The following is a 20,876-nucleotide window of genomic DNA, read 5'->3' as shown; positions in this document are numbered from 1 at the left end:
AAAACCTCCTCATCTATACGAATCGGATATTGTTACGGTTTTGTTCGGTACTTTTAACTACAATTACATAACAGTTATTAGTACAACTGTAAATCAAAATCCCCCCGTCTGCCAAAACCTTATATTTAAACTGCGCATGCGCATTCTGAATCAAGGGGCGGTAGTTAGTTTCTCATCGGGGATCATGTAGTGACGCTATAGCCACGCACAGGGGCATCGGGGTTAAAATCGTACTCTAGATGTTAGTCTGAACACATTTCTGCCTTATTTCCACCTGGTCTGTTTCGGGTCATTAAGCTGTTTTCAATATTTGACTCTTATTTGTTCATATTAAGCACCATGGCTACACTCCGGGCGTTGCGGAAACTATGCCGGCATTTTCATCATCAGGCATGTAGTTTTCATTTGTCATCTTCAAGGTAAGTGTCCTCTCTCATTCGTTTATAGAATAATTTATAGAATAAGAATAAGGGATATACGGGTGTCACTGTGTTGATCCGCTCTCGATAAACTGTTTGTCATATATACATCGGAACTGTAAATCTTTATTAGTTATAACTCTGTTGTAATTGTTATACATCTCACATGTAAAAGCATGTCACATGAGACTCGCTCTCGATGGTTTGGTTATGTTACGTAACAAAAGCCGGTTTAATTGTTCACTTCATCTGCGCGCGCGCTCCCGATCAGCGCGCGCGGCTGATGTAATGTCACAAACTGCTTGCATGCAGCCGGCGTCAAGTTTCTAATTTCCGTGTCTCATGTGTGGATGATTTGTAGTGGTCGTTACGCATGATGTCTCAAATTGAGCACATACCCGTTTTCATTTATGCTCCGCGTCGTCAGTGATTTAGTGGAATTAATTTAGCTGTGCTGCTGACAACATTATACACACGTGTTTCATTCGTAAATTGAAGTCACGACCATTATCAGTATTTATCCGTGCACATTTTTAAGTCGTGTGCCCTCGTAATCATCATCAAAAAAAATAAATAAAATAATTCCAATCTTGCAAGGACATCTCATCTCTGATGACGTGTTTACTGGCGCGTGGGCGGGACTACCTGTCACTCACATGAGATCCACCAATAGCAAACCACAGTGATCCAAGTCCCGCCTAAATTGTTGCTTGATTGTGAAGACGTTTTACTCGTGAATAAACATCACAATAGGGAAGAAAAAACTTTCATGCCAACTTTCAAAGTGTTTTCTGTGTAAAATAAAGTAGTTTAAAAAAGAAAGAAAGAAGAAGAAGCAGTATTTATATTGTGCTTAATGATGTCTTTTGTTACCAGTCTTGACTAAGAAAAAGCTGGCGAAAACAACTCAATCTCGAGTGATCAGCTTTTATGTCGAGATCACAAGAAAATTAATTTGTGATCATGGGAAAAGCTAATTTTGTTTCTTGGAAACAGTTTGTGGATTCTTAAATCTTCCATAGTTAACGGTTGTCGTTCGTGTTAAAGATCAGCCATTTAATGTTTATATTTACTCATTTGGCAGATGCCTTTATCAAAATCGACATAGATTTTAAAGTATGCATTTGATCAGTTCACGCATTGTCCAGGACTCCATGTCTATCGCTCTACATACAGTTTGACTTCTGATTAAAAATATGCCTCACCAAAGCATCATGTAAAACTGCAGAGCAGAGAATAGTAAGATATGTTCACACATTTGCATTGTCTGCTCTATTTTTCCTTATGTATACTAATTATTAAAAAAAATATATATTTTTGTTGCTATTGGATCAAGGCTCCTACATTTAACAATTTAGAAGTCTCTCTTTATAAATGATGCAAGAATGCTCTGTCTTTATTTAGACAGGAGTCTATCACACCAGCACAGAGCTTATCTTTAGACCACAGCTGGGACTCCCAGCCTCAATCGCTGGTGCCATGGAGTGTTTGAGGATATTGTATGAACTGATAAATTGGTAACACTTTACAATAAGGTTCATTAGTTAACATTAGTTAACATGAACTAATAATGGACTGCACGTATACAGCATTCATTAATCTTTGTTAATGTTAATCTCAATATTTACTAATACTTTATTCAAATCTTGTTAACATTAGTTAATGCACTGTGAACTAACATGAACAAACAATGAACAGCTGTATTTTTATTAACTAACATTAACGAAGATGAACAAATACAGTAACAGATGTATGGTTTGTTCATGTTAGTTAATACATTAACTAATTAACCTTATTGTAAAGTGTTACCGATAAATAAAAAAATAAAAATAAAAAAAGTGTTCAGATCAGAAGCAAAATTTTAGTTCTTTGCAGTGAAAATTTGCCCTCCAATTATTGACCTTTTGTTTTCCAGACAAGATGCTGTGATCATCTCGGGCAGAAAGCTGGCCCGTCAGATCCGCAATGAGGCGCGTGCCGATGTGGAGGAGTGGGTTTCCACTGGGAACCGAAGACCTCACCTGAGCGTAGTGTTAGTGGGAGACAATCCCGCCAGTCACTCGTACGTTCTCAATAAGACCCGTGCCGCAGCAGAAGTGGGTAAGATACGAGTTATCTGCTCCCGTCAAACTTTAATAAACTGTAACGTTTCGACCAGACAAGGTTGTCGTCACTGGTACAATCATATATCAAGGGATTTTAAGGGCCGTTTTGGCCGTTCATTTAAATGACAACGTGGATCTGTGTGGGAAAAAATTAAAGTCCCCCTGTAGTCAGTCATTTTATTGCTTAAAACTCATCTTTGATCACCAAAATGACATATTTAAATGCTTTTTCCTTGAAAAAACTCATTGTCATGCTTTAAAATATTTTGAATGTAACTCTACACCCTTGCCTCATTTAGTATATGCGGTTCTATGAATATGCAAATGAGCCCCGCCGGCATATACACCACCAGTTAAAAGTCTGGACACACTTTTCTTACGATTTTTCTTAACCGTTTGATATAAAGGCTAAAAAGGTTCGTTCACCCAAAAACTTGCCCTCATGTCGATCCAATCTTTGAAACACAAAGAAAGATATTTTTAATGAAACCTGAGAGTCTTCCGTCCCTCCATTGAAAGTCCACACAAACCAAAATATCATAGAATATCATATGAATCCAAATCTTCCAAAGAGACATAGAGCACATCAGATATGGTTTCCAAGCACATCTGAGATTCCAATAACAATATTTGAGTGTTCTGTCCATTTGCTGATCAATATTTATATGTGAACAAAAACGTGAATTCAATCTGTTCATCATATAAAACGATCGAGTCTCTTCAGAAGACTTTAAAATACATATGGATAAATATGGATTAGTTTTACGATGTCTTCGTGACACTTTTAAAGTGTCAAAGTTTTGGTTGCATGGATTTTAAATCGAGGGACTAAAATCTCTCAGATGTCATTAAAAATATTTTTAATTGTGTGTGGAAGATGAACGAAAGTCTACGTAAATGATGACACAATTTTCATTTTCGGGTGAACTATCCCTTTAATGCTTTATATTAATCAGAACGGATAGTCTCTGAACAGCAGCTGTGAGTCTTGCTGAACTCGGTATTACTGTAAATGTCTATGTAAGTGATGAGTGTCACTTTCTGCTGTTGGCTGAATACAGTGAGCAAATCTATTTTGAGTGTACATATGACTCCGTACAGGTCCTGACGCTGGCGAGGGGCCTTTTATAATGGTTTTAATTTCCCTTGCTTTTATTTTGTGCTTATTTTCTATGCAAAGCACTTTGAATTGCCATAGTGTGATATATTAATTCCTTTCTATGTAAAGCATTTTGAATAACTGTTTTAATTTTCCTTGCCTTTATTTTGTAATTATTTTTATTCCTTTCTATGTAAAGCACTTTGAATTGCCATAATGAATGAAATGTGCTATATAAATAAACTTGCCTTGCCTTATATTGTTCCCAGTTGGCATTAGTACGTTTTCTTCAGTGCTTTTTCGTATTAAGACCCTACATAACTTTTAAACTCTTTACAGATTTTAAAACACTAGGCATCATACACTTGCAACTTTGTGCATCATGAACTAAAGATACGCTACTTTTTAAGTCATTCAGAACACAACAAGCTCATGCAGAAACATGATGCTAGGAGAAGTGCAGCAAGTGAAAACAATATCGAAAAAGTACGCAATTTTGGACGTGAAATTGAACGTGTCTAAAATCGGCTCAAAATATCCAGCAAGAAATTATAGTCTAAAGCTAAAACAATCTGTGTCTGTCTTTCACTACACGTGAAATGTGCCAACTGGGACTGTCCAAAATCTGCAGGCCTTGTCTGAGTTTTGGCAACTAGAGCTGACTCGTCAAGGCATAAATGTGTAATCCAGTCTTGATCTTTGCATTACATTATATTGATTCACTGTTCTGTTTTATTATTCTCTGTAGGCATTAGTAGCGAGACCATCTTGAAGCCTTCTTCTATCAGTGAGGAGGAGCTACTTGACCTTATCAAGAAACTCAACTCTGATCATAGAGTCGATGGTCTGTTGGTACAGCTTCCACTTCCTGGTAGGTTAACAGAAGATAACTGCCCATAACCAGGGTTCATTTTAGTTTTATTCATATTTTGTATTAGCTTTTATTTTTAGGTTTTGTGCTTTTTTTTTCTTTTTTCTTTAAATATTGCTATTTAGGCTTGATTTCAGTTTTAGTTTAGTTTCAGTTTGATCTATTTCCAATAATTAATTTCAGTGCTCCAACTTAAACTTATTTCAGTTTATTTCCAAGGCAACATTTCTAATTTCCATTTAGAGTACTTTTTTTTAATTAAATTTTTACTTTTATTTTTTCAGCTTTATTTCAAATAACAGAAATGTGTTTAATACTTATAGTTGTTGCTGTACGATTATGGATACATTGAGAATTAAGCTTTTTTCGGTTTCAAAAAGAGATCACGATTCTTCCACAATTCTGAATAGACAACTAAACAAAATAACATGTGATTTACTACAGATTCTGACCAAATGTTCATTTCTGCTGTCAATTTAAAATGTTTTTTTAGAAATCGGGTTGAATGAATGACTCACTCATAAAGACTTCACTTGTTTCATTACTGGATGAATCAGCATTTTTGAACAGATCTCTTGAGTGAATGATTCAATGACTCATTTTTTAACAGTCATTTGTCGCCACCTACTGGTGTAACGATGTAATCGATAAAATCATTATTTGAAGTGTCAAGTTTTGTAATTTACTCTATTTTGATTACTACTGTAAACATTAGTTTAGATCCAATCTATAAACTTTTATCCCAGTACTTCTGTGATCATTAGAATTATTGTATAATGACACTGTGTGGTTGAAAAGACTGTTTGTGAAGCTGTTTCGCATCTAAACATGACCTCTGCTCTCTCTGGGTCAGAACGCAGATCTGAGTGTTCACTGTGATCGGACTTGCCAAAGGTTTAATAGACAAGAACCGAATCGCTGTCATTTATGAATAAGATCACGTGGGTGTTTGAATCCAGATTGCTATCTTTTAACGATTAATCGTGCAGCTCTACTTTTGGTTTTAGATAATGATAATAATCCTGCCCATAAACAAGAGTTGATGTGCCTCTTTAGTTTTTGGTTATTGGACCGTTTACATTATCAGGGTCTTAGAAATAATTATATATTTTTTTTTTTTTTTTTTTGTCCAGGTTGTGCTAGAGTTTCTAAAACGCTTTATACAGACAAATATTTTTTAATTGTCCCCTCTCTTACACAGATCACATTGACGAGCGACTGGTGTGTAATGCCGTCTGCCCAGGAAAAGATGTTGATGGTTTCCATGTGGTCAATGTTGGTCGCATGTGCCTGGATCAGACAACTATGTTGCCTGCCACTCCCTGGGGAGTTTGGGAGATTATAAAACGGACAGGTGAGAAACACATTATTGATCGCACAGCATAATTTAAACCCCAGCAGCTTTTAGACATTGTATAAAAAAAATTGCTTTCTTTAACAAGCCGTACATTTTACCCCAAGTAATAATATAAAGGGACATGATAGGAGGAAAAATTATCCTCCGAAAAACTTAGCATTTTCTCACAAAAAGCACACAACTTTTGCGAGCAAACTCAAAAACATTGACAAATATTTAGACATAGTGACTCTCGCTCTGTGTTTGCATACTTACCACAGCTGAAGTGAAATAAATGCAATATTTGTCAAATACACAGACTTTTCAGAGACATTTTCATTCAATACTTTATGTACTGCTTAATACAGCGTCTGTTTGTACAAGAATAAAGTTCAACATAAGCCTATACTATCAATAAAGTGGGGTCTACTTTTTTAAAATTTTCAGAAAAGTGTTAGTTTACACAAACCCGTGTATATATGCCGTCAAGAGCATGCCAAACCTGTAGGTGTCAGTGTAACGAGAAGCTCAAGCCCACGTTAGCCAATCAGAATCCTGAAAATAGCAACAACAGCAACGAATCACTTCCTCTTTCTGGTCGCATTTTTAACGCAGGTGCAAGTCGCATACTGTGATGTCAGCTGCCTAAAATTCTGTTTTTCTCAGTTTACATGCAAACGTGCAAACAGAGTTTTCCAAAATCTCCACTCTGGCTGGAGTTTTTAGAAAGAATCGTTTTCAGAAAGAATCGTTTTCAGAAGCGAATTCTCCGTTTGCGTGTAAATGAAGTGCACAAACGAAGGGAAATGTCTCCGCTTTTCAAAATAACCATGTACGTGTAAAACGGGGCCTAACAAGCAACACAGGCCCCTCCCCCTCATGAGTGGACACGCCCCTTGCTGCTGATTGGCTGAGTTTTGGTGCTTGGTCTAATCCACTTACAACAGCGTTTCTCAGAAATCGCTTACTGCACCTTTAATATAGAACGGTGATTAAACTGACTGGAAATCCCTGTGCATTAAACAGTTTGAACGGAAATCAGAATCAAATATTCAGGCAAAACAAACATGGTATAAAATATCAGTTGTTACTGGATGCAAATTGATCCTGGCTGTGAATTCTTATGTTCGCTGGATCTTTTTTCTCGTAGGCATAGAGACGCTGGGTAAGAATGTGTTGGTGGCCGGTCGCTCCAAGAACGTTGGAATGCCCATCGCAATGCTGTTGCACACAGACGGAAAACACGAACGCCCGGGAGGTGAGAAAATAAAGCAAAAGCACGAGCACTTCTGATGAGGTTTGGTTAGGCATTAATATAATTGCCTGTTTTGTTTCAGGTGATGCGACAGTGACCATCTCCCACCGTTACACTCCCAGAGAACAGCTCCGTCAGCACACAAAAATCGCGGACATCATTGTTGCTGCTGCAGGTACGAATTTCAATTTGCAGATTAAATTAATCTTAATGCATGTTTGCCGCCATGCGTCTCTGTGTGGTGCTCACTGACGAACACCTTTATCCCTTCAGGTATTCCTAACCTCATCACTGCTGATATGATCAAGGAGGGCGCAGCTGTTATAGATGTTGGTATCAACAGAATATTGGACCCGTTGACTGGGAAAAACAGACTTGTTGGTGACGTGGACTTTGAAGGTAAGAAGGAAACGCAACTAGTTGTGTGATTTTTTTTGTTTGTTTTTTTTGTGTTTTTTTTTGTAGTTGCTAAAAGAATAGGCTAAATGCCTTTAAGACTTTCTCAGTTAATTCAATCTTTGTAAATCTTTCTAAAGACAACAGTAGTGATTCTAAACTGTAAATATCTTATAATATCAGTCTTGGGTGAATTATTTTTTTTACCTTCATCTTTCTTTAGTGTGTAATGTTGCTGTTTGAGCATTAAAAAGCTCTGCAAAATTCCAGTTCTTCTCTATATCAGTGTTAGTGTAAAGGCCAATTTATACTTCTGCGTCGGGTGCGCGTAGAAGGTACGGCGTAGCATACGCATTGACGTGTACCATACGTCGTACCCTTCGCCGTACCCTGACGCGCACCTCCTCAAAAATGTAACTACGCGTCGCGGCGACGCGGACCGCAAGATCTGTGATTGGTCGGCTGGATAGCATTGCATTTCCTCCTACGCATTTCCGGAATGATCTTCTGCACTCTGCACCGCCCGCCCGCCATTTTTAAATTCCAAAGATCAGTGAAGAGCCATGGAAATAGACCAAGTGACCGAGAGATTGCTTGAAGAAGTGCGGAAATACAGCCATCTGTATGACTCCTTCAGTCGCCATCGCTCGTAGAAACCTAAACTCAAAACAGCCGCGCGGAATGTAAACACAGTGGAACTGGAACATTAAAACCCACCCGCGCCAACTAGCGTTTCGGCGGTGTAACTGCAGAGCAACACAGACATTCGCAGAAGTATAAATGCTCACGACGGCGTCGCCTACGTGCGTACCCTACGACGTACACTACGGCGTACACTCGACGCAGAAGTATAAATTGGCCTTTACTCCCTGAAACGCCTCCATTGTAGTCTTGAGTTTCTTCCGGGAACGAACACGTCACAATATTCCTCATTATAATAATTCATACGCAGAATAAAGGGGCGGGGCCTGGTTGAGTTAGTTAGTAGTGTGTTGAAACTGGCAGTTATGGAAAGGGGCGGGACATTTCCCAAACACACTCGAAGCGCTCGACCAATCAGAGCACAGTGTGCTTTTCAGAAGGAGGGGCTTCATAGAGACAGGAACTAAACGGAGCGTTACTGACAGACCTGGAAGAGACGAGACGACAAACAACATCAAGACTTTGTAAAAGGGGATAATAGATCCTCTTTAAGGAAGTTTGAGTATTGTTTGAAAATATCCTATTGACTTTGATTGGAATTATGTAATTTAAATACTTGCATACTGTATTATGCAACGTTAAATATATCGATGTAGCAATATAACCACCACTTACTAGGCAAAACCCATGTTTTTTGGTGTGTTGATTCTTGTGAACCGGTAAAAATAAACATTATAACACAAAGTTAAATCATGACAATACTTCTACAGCAGAAGCTAAACTAAAACTTTTGCAATCCCTAGTTTTTTTTTATTGAATTGTTAGCATTCATCATCTAAAAAAATATTGTAAGTTTAGTATATCCATTCTTCTTCTAAATGTATTTTAATCAAGGCATAAGTTAATGGGACAACATGAAGAGGGGTGTTTGTTCTCCTGATGTCTGACTGGACTGTAAATCTGCATGTAAGGAGCTTTCTGACATGACTTGTAATTGGTCTCCACAGGTGTTCGGAAGAAGGCCAGCTTCATCACTCCAGTTCCAGGCGGTGTTGGACCAATGACTGTAGCCATGCTGATGAAAAATACCATCAAGGCAGCAAAAAATGTGATTTTAACCCCCCCTCAGCGTATGCGGATGGTAGCGTCCTCATAACCCCCTCAGTCTCGGCTCGCTTCACATTCCACACTCCCACTTTATTTTGAGGATCTCCAGGTGGAAAGGCAATCTTTAAATGCTATTTTTGTTTAGATAATAAACACATATATATATATATATTCAAGGGTTTGAGAAAACGAATGTGCTTTTTCATTCGGATATTTTAAGCAAAATATATATTATTTAGTGTATATTCTTTTCAGTTACTTCGCCAAACATTAGACACATTTCAACTTTTGTTTATGCACTGTTACAGTTTTGCATTTTTTCAGCATTTTGTATGTTTACGTATTGAAATAGGTTATTGCCAGATGTTTTGAAGCATATTTATTAATGAGAAACACATGAGAAATGTTCTAGTACAACTGCAGTCAGTGGTAAGACAGTGTTGTTGCATTTACCTTTAGGTTCCTGCAGCACAGATGTGAATGTGTTGAAAGAGTCACATGGCCAATACTGGGCAATAGTTGTGAGTCAGCGTGAAAGATAACTGACCAAATGACCTTTGCAATGATGGTTTACTCCTCTAGGGAATATTTGTGATTTGAATTGACTGATGCATCATGTCTTTATTTTATCCCCTATCGAGTTTGAAAGAAAATTTGAAGTTTGATGAAAAATCTTGGCAAGTTGGTGCTTTTTTTTAGCTGTATGTTCCAATGTCTTACTGAAATCAAAACTGTTTTGCATACTAACATGTAATGCCTTCCAGACATGAAATTAAAAGCATCATATGCAACCTTATGTTTTATTTGAATCATATTAGCCTGTTTGTATTTTTATCCCTTATTAGTGTTTTGTTCAAACGTTCCATTATGATTATGGAGTTTATCGATAATATTCATGTAGTTCATGGTGCCAGCAATGCAAAGGCTGTAGGATTAACTCCTAGGACATGCATGAACTTATAAAATGTACCTTGAATGCAATATGAGTCACTATGGATAAATCCATCAGCCAAATGCATTTACAAAAGTAAATGTAAAGAATATTTTTGAATATAGAATATAGTTTGTTGTGTGTCTGTGTGTATATACAAGTTTTAAAAAATGCCACAAGATAAAAACACCACAAGTAAAAAAAATAAAAAAAAATGTTTTATAATAATAAAAGATTTTGTGAATCATAATTATGAGATGAAAAGTCGAAATTATGACAGAGTTGAAATTATGACAAAAGTCAATCTCTTTCCCCCATAATTTCGATTTGTTAATCTCATAATATTTATGACTGTCATAATTATGACATAGACATAGCCTACACTCAAAAAAAAATTAAGCCTTTTTTAAGATTTACCCAATTTAATTAATAGTAAAATTCCATCGAATTGAATAATCCTATATATACACAAGTATATATAAATATTAAACTTAAATTTATATTTATTATTAAGATTATTTTGTAAATATATAGAAGAAATGTAAATAGCTTTTACGCCTTAAACTGGCCAAAGAGGCACTACTAAAAGTAATCATAATTACAATTCCACTAGGAAAAGGCGAAGGTAAAGCAGTGGTTAAAAGGAAAGGTCTTGAAATATGGCAGAAACGATGGGAGGAAGACAGGAAAGGTAGGAGATATTATAAAATACAAAAAAGTGTCAGTATAAAGAATTACATGGAAAAGAACAGGCGTGAGGAAATTGTAATGACAAGACTGAGAGTGGATCACACAGGGCTGAATGCCACATTATTTTTAATGGGGAAAAGGAATAGTGAGAACCAGAGATGGGGGACTCGAGTCATATGACTTGACTCGAGTCAGACTTAAGTCGCAAATTTTAGGACTTGAGACTTGCTTGACAAATATTAATAAAAGACTTGACTTGACTTTGACTTGATATTCATGACTTGAGACTTGACTCGGACTTGAGGTAAATGACTCGAAATAACTTGTCTTTTTAAAAATAAATATCTGTATTTGAACGCACCGCAACAATCACGTGACGCAGCAGGAACGCGCGCTGTGTGAACAAAAGCCGTAATAATGCAGTGTCGTAGTGATGACGCTGAAGCGCGGGATCGTTCGCCAGCTTTGAAACGGTACGTAATGCGCAAGTTTATGATCGAATCAGAGAAGAAGAAAAAAATGCACAAGCGTGGTTTCTCGAGAGAGAGAGTGAGAGCGAGAGAGAGCGAGAGAGAGAGAACGCAGCTCATAAGCAAACTTAAGACGCTGCTAAGACATTACATGTCTTTAGGGGTTGTGTGTGAACGCAATCTCTGATTCCGGGAAATCACTGGCACTGGCAGTGTGAATGAACCTAAATCAAACGAACCCGGGTCAAATCTTGGGTCACTTTATCCGTGTATTTTCCGGAATCTCTGTGTGAAAGGGGCTTTGGTCACACACCCTGACAAAGGCTCATTAGCCACAACGCATAGTTGTGCAAGTACTTTCACCTGATTTTAAAATATTAAAGCCATGATGAAATAAAGGCTTTCTATATATTTTTAATAATATTCGAGTGCCTTGGGTTAATGATTTTTTTAATGATCTGAATGATCCCTTACATACAAAAGCACAGAGAAAAAATATTTTCTTGAAAATGAAAATGAAAATCGGGTTAAAATATGTTAAAATATGCCATATTCCAGTTTTTCTTACCTGCATGCATCCCTTTGTACTGTCTAGTTATATGCTACCAATATAGTCTGCTATGATCCCAGGGTTGACTTGAATGTTAAAAGAAATATAAAAAAAAATGTAACTGTAATTTAATAATAATTAATAATGCATTGGTACAGTCTACCGTTCTCTGGGATTTGTTTTCATGATAATCGAATGTAAAGAGTTTTATCTCTAAAAACTGTTTAGCTTATAATGCTAGTATATAGGGCATAGAGTAAGTAAAAAGAAATCGCTAGTTAATACCACTAAAAGATTGTAAAAAGACACCGACACACAAAGAAAAAAAACATACAGACTTTCGAACCGAACCATGCATACACAAATACACAAAACAAAAATTCAAACTTGCAAGCACAACCATGCACACATGCAAACAAACAATACACTCTTCACTCATACACACGCACACACATTCACTCACAAATATTAATGAATCAATCACACTCAATCAAATCACCTCTCTCTCCCTCTCTCTCTCTCTCTCTCTCTCTCTCTCTCTCTCTCTCTCTCTCTCTCTCTCTCTCTCTCACACACACACACACACACACACACACACACACACACACACACACACACACACACACACACACACACACACACACAGTCAAACACAACCATGGACATGCAAACAATACACTTTTCACACATACACATGCACACACATTCATTCACAAATATTAATAAATAACTCACTCACACAGATTAATAATGTACAATAGTCAATCCACCTGATTGACAGGTGTAAGTTTTGTGTCAATTCAATTATTACTGTTTTTTTCTTGTTATTCTTTTGTTAAAAAGGAAAGATCTAACTTGTTGGGATGTGTTCATGTTCCATAAAGGGGATGCCAGTTTGAAGAATGCCATTTGGTGGCATAGGAACCATTATACTTGAATTGTGAATTGTTTAATACCTTTTAATGGTCTTCTGCAATGTTTGAGGCATATTTATTTTTCATGCTTTACTGTTGGCCTAATTTCAGTTACATTTACATTTTAGGCTATGTAGTTTGAAATTGTGAAATTTTTATTATTTTGAAATTTTTTATTGTAGTAACCACTCAGCTGTATGTGGAAATGCATATTTAAAAAAAAAATGTTGCAAATAAAACCATAGTCCACAGCTTATGTAGTTTTAACTTATTTTAATATATAAATTCAGTGAAATCATCAAACGTTTGTATGACTTGCCAGTGACTTGTGACCCAAGCTACGACTTGACTTGACTTGCTTGACATAAAGCAGTGACTTGACTTGACTTGACTTGCTTTTCACAAAATTGACTCGGACTTGCTTGAGACTTGAAGGTTAAGACTTGAGACTTGCTTGTGACTTGCACATGTGTGACTTACTCCCACCTCTGGTGAGAACTGTGAAAACTGTGGGGTTAAAGAAAATGTTGAACATGTAATATTGTACTGTACATCGAATGAAGTGGAAAGACAGGTGCTTAAAGATAAGGTTCAGGAGGCAGGGAGGGAGTGGAATCTGATAGGGATACTGGGATCAGAAGGAGAAGGAATAAGAATCACTAGGAAGGCTCTATTTACTTTTTTAAAAGACTCAGGGTTATGGAGTAGAATTTAAAATGACATGATAATACACACTCCAGTACAGTAGGTGGCGGCATGCACCTAAACGTTGTTTGCAGTCCGCCATTAAATAAGAGAAGAAGAAGAAGCTTTTACGCCTGGAACTTTAATTTTGAAAAATCACGAAACCGGATATCCGGTATTCTGTTGTTGTTACTGCATAGTGCACAATTACGACTCTCTACAGGCTTCAGGTTTAAAGATCTTATTAGAAAGCAGAAAGTAAAGGAATTCTGGACTGGTGGATGAGTAAGTATTAATGGGCGTTATTTATTGGGTCACTATAATTAAGATGAAGCCTGTGCTGGCGTAATTTGATGTTAGATTAGTAGACGCCATGCAGTTCCGGGCCTGTTGCAATACTCACAGTTTCTGCGTTTATACAGCCTTATTTATGCTCTCGACTTAAACACTGGAGGAGTTTATAACGATGTATCTCCAGTTTTGTATTGTTCCTCATAACGACAGGTGGCAGTGCAGAGGAACTCTCGGCTAAACCAGCTTTAAGTCACATCTAAGCGCTTTATTATACAGTTTGTCTCAATGCTTGCACGCACACTTTACTGTTGTTCATACGTTTCATGTAACTAACCTTCTTAAGTAATTCATTTGAGTAGCTCTTTAGGACATTTATCGTACTTTGCACACAGATTTATGGAAGCCAATTTCTGCCACAAGTTTAAAAATAATAATAATATTAAAATATTTTGTGAATCATAATTGTGAGATGAAAAGTCGAAATTATGACAGAAAAGTCAATCATGACATAGAAAGTCATAATTTATTTTTCCTCATAATATTTATGACTGTCGTAATTATGACAGTATTATTTGTAGCCTACGCTCAAAAAAATGAAGCCTTTTTAAAAGATTTACGCAATTTAATTAATAGTAAAATTCCATCAAATTGAATTGACCAAATCCTTACATAATTTAATTGAATAATTTGAACAATCATTCATTCAGTTTGATGAAATTTTACTATTTATTAAATTGAATACTATTTATTTAAAATGAATGCATTAGATAATGTTAACGAATTGAACCTTATTGTTAAGTGTTATCAAAATTCTATACTTGATATATGTTGCACTTTTTTTTTTCTTTTTTTTTACCTGCAGATTTATAGCAATTGCATTTATTACAAGATCATACTGCTTTAAAACAGTAACGAATCAGGACCTCTACTTTCCCGACAGCTTGCCAAGTCAATTATTACTGATGGGAGGGAGTGACACTGAAAGACACGAGGAAGAGAGCAAATCCCAGAGCTTGTTATTGTCAAGCGCCAGGAGACCCAGTCCAAGCCTCCAGAAGAAACATGAACGCTCCTCTGGTGAGAGAAACTGCTGCTCTTAGTAATGCATATTAAAGGGGTGGTTGAATATGATGATTTCACTTTTCTAACTTTAGTTAGTGTGTAATGTTGCTGTTTGAGCATAAACAACATCTGCAAAGTTACAATGCTCAAAGTTTAAAGCAGAGGGAGATTTTAAAGAAATTGCTTTTTAATGACTACAACAAACGGCTGGTAGGGGCTATTTGCATAAACCCCGCCCCTGGAACACGATTTATAGATTATCATGACAGAATATGCTAATCAATGACTAGAAGATAACTACACATCAACTGCATATATTCACCAAATAACCATTCAGAAATGTCCTGTTGCTTCTACATGTTGTCACTTTTTGAGTCTGGGTGTCATCTTTCTTTCTCCATCCATCTTTATGTTTTGAACATAAAAGGCTAAACGTTTTAGAAATTTTCAGTGCATGTCTGTGTGAGGTAAAAGGACACAAGCTGTTGTAGCTCCGCCCCCTGTGCCGGGAGCAGCAGCTCATTTGCATTTAAAGGGACAGACACAAAAACGGTGCGTTTTTGCTCAGCCTCAAAAAGTGACAACTTTAACATGCTATATAAAAATATCTGTGGGGTATTTTGAGCTAAAACTTCACACACACACTCTGGGGACATCAGAGACTTATTTTACATCTTGTGAAAAGGGCATTACACCACCCCTTTAAACAAATGGGCTCTTATTATACCTATATTGACTACTGCGTTATTTTACAACAAAAGAAAAGAAAATTCTGTCATTTGCGTGACCCTGTGAAGGCTGACATATGAAGTAATAGTCCGAAAAATCTATTTTCATTTTTAAATGGAGGAGTTTATTGAACCTTTAGACAAAATAAAAAAGATATTCAAATAGTGAGAGGAAATATGGAGGGGAAAAAACACCTCAAATTTATTATAAACTGAGCACAAATATACAATTCGGTGCAGTTGCTCATGTTTGTATATGGACAAAAAGTAAGATGAAATTCTGATCGCTTGTAAGTTAATGAGATCTTTATTACAATATAGCATATAAATATCATTCGTCATTCTGTATCTACCTATAATATGTCTTAGTAAAATGATATAGTTTTATGATTAAAGCTCTGTATTTTCAAAGCATGTAATGCAATGCAATACAATGAGGATTGAGAGATGAACAAATATAGTAATGTGTACATACAGCATATAACATGTGCCTCAAATTCTGGTCTGAAATTAGAGAAGAAAAAGATGAAGAGAAGCCGCTCAAACTCTTCATCGTCTTCAAGCTCCACTTCCTCATCCAGAGAAAAAAAGGCCAAGAAGAAAAAGAAACGGCGAGAAGAAAAGAAACTGAAGCGTGAAAAGAAGAGGGAGAAGAAGGAAAAGAAGCGGCAAAAGAAGTTAGCGCTGAAAGCTGAAAGAGAAGCAGTGCCGGCGTCTGTACCAACTCCTGTGTCTGAAGAACAACTTCAGCCGTTCCTGCAGACCTGGCTGAATGAAGAAGCCAAAGAACCCGGCCCCGGTACGTGCTCACGCAATACACACCAATGCCTAAAGGAAAAAAAGATGAGAAGTTATGATAACACTTTTCAACAAGGTCCCATTACTTAATGCTAGTCAATGCATTAACTAACAATGAGCAATACATTTGTTACAGTATTAATCTTTGTTAACTAGAAGTTTTGTGCACGCATCTGAAGCACGTTTCTAGAAATCCGCTTCTCAGACGGTGCGCAAATCGTGTTTATAAGTTTATACTGGGATAACCGCTATATTTCTGATGTTTCATAAGCGCCACCTACTGTCAGAGACTGAAATTGCATTTTCATTCAGCGCGACCAATGCACAAATCAACTTGAATTTTTATACAGTATAAATTAATATTTATACTTTTGAATCATCCCTTTTCTTAAAGTCCCCCGTAGTCAATAATTTAACCCCTTAAAACTCATCTTTTATCACCAAAATGACATATTTAAGCATTTTTTCCTTGAAAAATAAATCGTCGAGCTTTGAAATAGCTTGAATGTAACTCGACACTCTTGCCTCATTTAGTACACGCGGTTCTATGAATATGCAAATGAGCCCTGCCTCCACTCACTCACTCAGCTCAGAGATCCACTGGTTGACGATCACACGTTGATCTGATTGGTTACAAGGTAGTTTGTGACGTCAGAAACACCAGCGATTTCGTCTTTGCGAAAGCGTCTTTGGTTCACTGCAGTTTTAAGGAGGAAATACTCAGCAATGATGTCGACTTATGACTTTACACATGTTTGTCTTAAAGCATATTAAAAACACCACATAGACATATAAACAACATTTAAAAGCTTGATTTTCACCTCAGGGGGACTTTAAAAAAAAATGCTGACGTGAGGTTTATAATTTTATAGAACTTATTGTTTTTGTCAAAACTGAACTGTAAAGTTGTTTAAAAATCATAGTTAACAATGTAATGTTTCCATAGACATTGCACTACCCTGAAGATATGGTATTCATTTTATTTGTGCAGGTCTTGAAAAAGGTCTTTAAAAGCCTTAAATCCGACTTTACCGTGTTAGTTCATGTTATCTCTGGTCCATTACATAATATTAACATATTAAAAAAAAATTTAAAGTTGAGATTAACATTAACAAGTACTTTTTTTTTCATCATTAATTCATGTCAATTAATGTAGTAAAATAATATTAACAAATTAAACCTTTTTGTAAACTTTTACTGAAATGTGTGTTTGGAAATTTTGTGCTGAACATTTTCTGGAGATAAAATTGCGTTTCTCTCGTACTGTAGTCATGACTGATGAACAGAAGGCCAGTTTTTGCACCAAGAGACCGATGACGAAGGAAGAATACGATGCGAGGCAAAGCATCATCCGCCGTGTCATCGACCCCGAGACCGGGCGCACCAGGTTAAACTCTTAAATCCCTCTTTAGTATAAGTTTCTATCAACCTGCTACATCCACAACACATTGAAACGTTAACATGATGAATGTTTATCACAGGCTCATAAGAGGCGATGGGGAAGTTTTGGAAGAAATTGTCACCAAGGAGCGACACAAAGACATCAACAAGGTGCGTGTCTTTCTGAACCATTATGTTTATCAGGGTTCCCACGGGTCCTTGAAAGTTTGTGAATCTGGGAAAAAGATTTCAAGGCCTTAGAAAGTTCTTGAATTTATTTTGTGCAAGAAGTTTTCTGGAAAAAATTCCATATTATTCCCTCCGGTCCGCTAATGTGTTATTTCACCAACACTTCGTGGCCTATGCACACTAGCTTGCTTGATTTACGTTAGTTACGCGCATTTACACGTTACTTTAAGTGTTTCCCGTGTGAGGTTCTTTGTGTTGTACGTTGCCATGGCGTTCACACATGCACAAAACAACTATGATGGAATAGTTTGACACATGAAAACTGTAACAATGTATCTTACAAGGTAACATGATGTAACCTTGCTCTCTCTTGAAATGTGTCCCCACATTAAGTCCTTGAATTTGAGGGTATTGGAAAGTCCTTGAAAGGTCCTTGAGTTTGAAGTTAACCGAGGTGTGGGAACCCTGGTTTATCTTTCTTGCAACTTTGTGAGAGATGTCATTGTTGTCTTGATGTTTTTCACACAGCAAGCCACTAAGGGCGATGGTGATGCCTTCCAGAAGAGATTGGGGATCAACAGGTAGCGAAGTGGTGCATTTAAAGGATTAGTTCACTTCAGAATTAAAACTTCCTGATCAATAACTCATCATGCAAGATGTTCATGTCTTTCTTTCTTCAGTCGAAATGAAGGTTTTTGAGGAAAACATTCCAGGATTTTTCTCCATATAGTGACTTCAATGGGGTCCGAAGGGTTGAAGGTCCAAATGTGAGTTTCAGTGCAGCTTCAAAGTCTCGACACGATCCCAGCCGAGGAATAAGAGTCTTATCTAGACAAACCATCAGCCATTTTATTACAATAACATTTATATATTTTTTAACCACAAATGCTCGTCTTGCACGTCCATGACTTCACGCATTACGTAATCAGGTTGAAAGGTCGCATGATGTAGGCGGGAAATGTAGTGGCGAAAAACTCCATCTCAATTTCTACTCCAACTTCAAAATCTTCCGACATCGTTAATTTACCTTTTTTTGTAAATGAGGTTTGATTTAGTCTTTGCAAGTTCGCTTTGTAAACACTAGGTCATTACTACACACTTTCAATGTGTTTTCATAATGTGTGGCGCATCACAGCTAGTGCAAGTTGAGTATTTGTGGTTAAAAGGTATATAAATGTTTCTTTTTGTTATAAAATGAGCGATGGTTTGTCTAGATAAGACTCTTATTCCTCGGCTGGATCGTGTCGAGACTTTGAAGCTGCACTGAAACTCACATTTGGACCTTCGACCCGTTGGACCCCATTGAAGTCACTATATGGAGAAAAATCCTGGAGTGTTTTCCTCAAAAACATTAATTTCTTTTCGACTGAAGAAAGACATGAACATCCTGGATGACGTGAGGGTGAGTAAATTATCAGGAAGTTTTAATTCTGAAGTGAACTAATCCTTTATGACCAAGTCCTGGCCAATCCAAAGACTTCTGCATTTCTACAAGAATCCAACAATTCCTTAGTCCTTTTGTATTTCTGTCTCTTGACTAAATGTGGTGTGCGAATGATATTTTGCTCTCAGACGTTCATTTTTCAGGTTAAATACAGACTAAGTAGGAGTTGAAAAATATTTAGTCTTGACAGGAAACTAACTAGTTAGTTTTAACTAACTAAGACGCTTTGCATATTTGATGTTCTTTCAAATCAGGAAGAGACTGTATCTCATTTATCTGTAAATTGCAAAAGACTTTTTTAATGGCTTATTTATTTGTAAATAATGTCATTTTCTGTCTGATTGTATTCTTTGCCGTTAAAGCTCAGCATCAGTTTATGGTATTAGACCAGAGGACTGCTGCGACATCAATAAAATATCTTTATGCATGTTGGTTTTCTTTCTTTAAAATAAGCATCGAAACTGAATTCACTACATTTCAAATACAGTGCATTATCTTAAACTGTAAAAGTCGCACATGTAGGATTGCTTTTGAGAGTGTGTCTGTAAATGAATTGTTACTACAGACGTCTATCATGTTTATGGTCAGAATGTGTGAGTGTTCCTACTGATGACCTAACAAAATATAGTTTGTATGTATGAAATTATGGGTAACGCTTTATTTTACAGTGTCCTTGTTACATATGTTACATGTACTTACTTACCATATAATAACAGTAAATTATGCATAATTACATGCTACTAATCCTCAACCAAATCCTAATCCTACCCTAACCCTATAGTAAGTACATGTAGTTCATTAATAATTAATTTCTTATATACTATGCATCATCTTGATTGGAGTGACAGTATAAATGCTGGGAAATAATGTTTCATGTCCATATGCACAAGTTTTTGTTTTCTAATTTATTTTTTGTTTTCTTGACCAACATCCACTTCAGCAGTTCAGACTAAACAATAATAGTTCAAGGTCTTTAGGGAAAGTGCAAATTGCTTTTGTAAAATAATGAATTGTTATTTTTATTTATTGTTACATTAAATGTTAATTGAGTTAATTGAGATAAAAGTTATTATCTATTTGATTTGATTATAAATAGGTTAGTGCATTAATAGAAACAATATTATGTAGCAACATAATTACATTACCACAGTGAAAAACTATTATTATATTATTAACATTATAAATATGTGACCCTGGATCACAAAACCAGTCACATGTCGCACGGGTATATTTGTGGCAATAGCCAACAATACATTGTATGGGTCAAAATTACAGTTTTTTCTTTTATGCCAAAAATAATTAGGATATTAAGTAAAGATCATGTTCCAGGAAGATATTTTGCACATTTCCTATCGTAAATATATAAAACATTTACTTTTGTGAGTGAATGCTGCACAATCGTGACCATAAATGGACAACTTTAAAGGAGATTTTCTCGATGTTTAGATTTTTTTGCACCCTCAGATTCCAGATTTTCAATAGTTGTGTCTCGGCCAAATATTGTCCTATCCT

The 20,876-nt window shown here is 36.4% G+C and overlaps 2 protein-coding genes across 4 annotated transcripts; both read left to right on the top strand.

The window, feature by feature from the left end:
* Positions 1-110: 110 nt before the first annotated feature.
* mthfd2 (methylenetetrahydrofolate dehydrogenase (NADP+ dependent) 2, methenyltetrahydrofolate cyclohydrolase) lies at positions 111-10,039 on the top strand. 2 transcript variants are annotated; one of them, XM_082170549.1, is made up of 9 exons: positions 111-241; positions 336-419; positions 2,335-2,519; positions 4,372-4,494; positions 5,696-5,848; positions 6,981-7,088; positions 7,168-7,260; positions 7,359-7,484; positions 9,131-10,039. In XM_082170549.1, the coding sequence occupies exons 2-9, from the start codon at positions 340-342 to the stop codon at positions 9,277-9,279; spliced, it is 1,017 nt and encodes a 338-aa protein (XP_082026675.1). In that variant the 5' UTR covers positions 111-241; positions 336-339; the 3' UTR covers positions 9,280-10,039. The 2 variants fall into 2 exon arrangements, with proteins under 2 accessions (XP_082026675.1, XP_082026674.1); XM_082170548.1 differs by having other exon boundaries at positions 201-419.
* A 3,601-nt stretch (positions 10,040-13,640) lies between these two features.
* On the top strand, positions 13,641-19,791 carry arl6ip4 (ADP-ribosylation factor-like 6 interacting protein 4). 2 transcript variants are annotated; one of them, XM_082170572.1, is made up of 6 exons: positions 13,641-13,754; positions 14,704-14,840; positions 16,068-16,352; positions 17,621-17,738; positions 17,833-17,902; positions 18,449-19,791. In XM_082170572.1, exons 2-6 carry the CDS (start codon positions 14,726-14,728, stop codon positions 18,503-18,505), a joined length of 645 nt encoding a protein of 214 aa, XP_082026698.1. In that variant the 5' UTR covers positions 13,641-13,754; positions 14,704-14,725; the 3' UTR covers positions 18,506-19,791. The 2 variants fall into 2 exon arrangements, with proteins under 2 accessions (XP_082026698.1, XP_082026699.1); XM_082170573.1 differs by having other exon boundaries at positions 14,626-14,840.
* Positions 19,792-20,876: the final 1,085 nt, after the last annotated feature.

The sequence above is a fragment of the Leuciscus leuciscus genome (genome assembly GCF_965113295.1).
Source record: "Leuciscus leuciscus genome assembly, chromosome: 5".
In the NCBI taxonomy this organism is placed as follows: Eukaryota; Metazoa; Chordata; class Actinopteri; order Cypriniformes; family Leuciscidae; genus Leuciscus; species Leuciscus leuciscus.
Note: the sequence above shows the minus strand (reverse complement) of the source record. Positions and strands in the feature narration are given on the sequence as shown.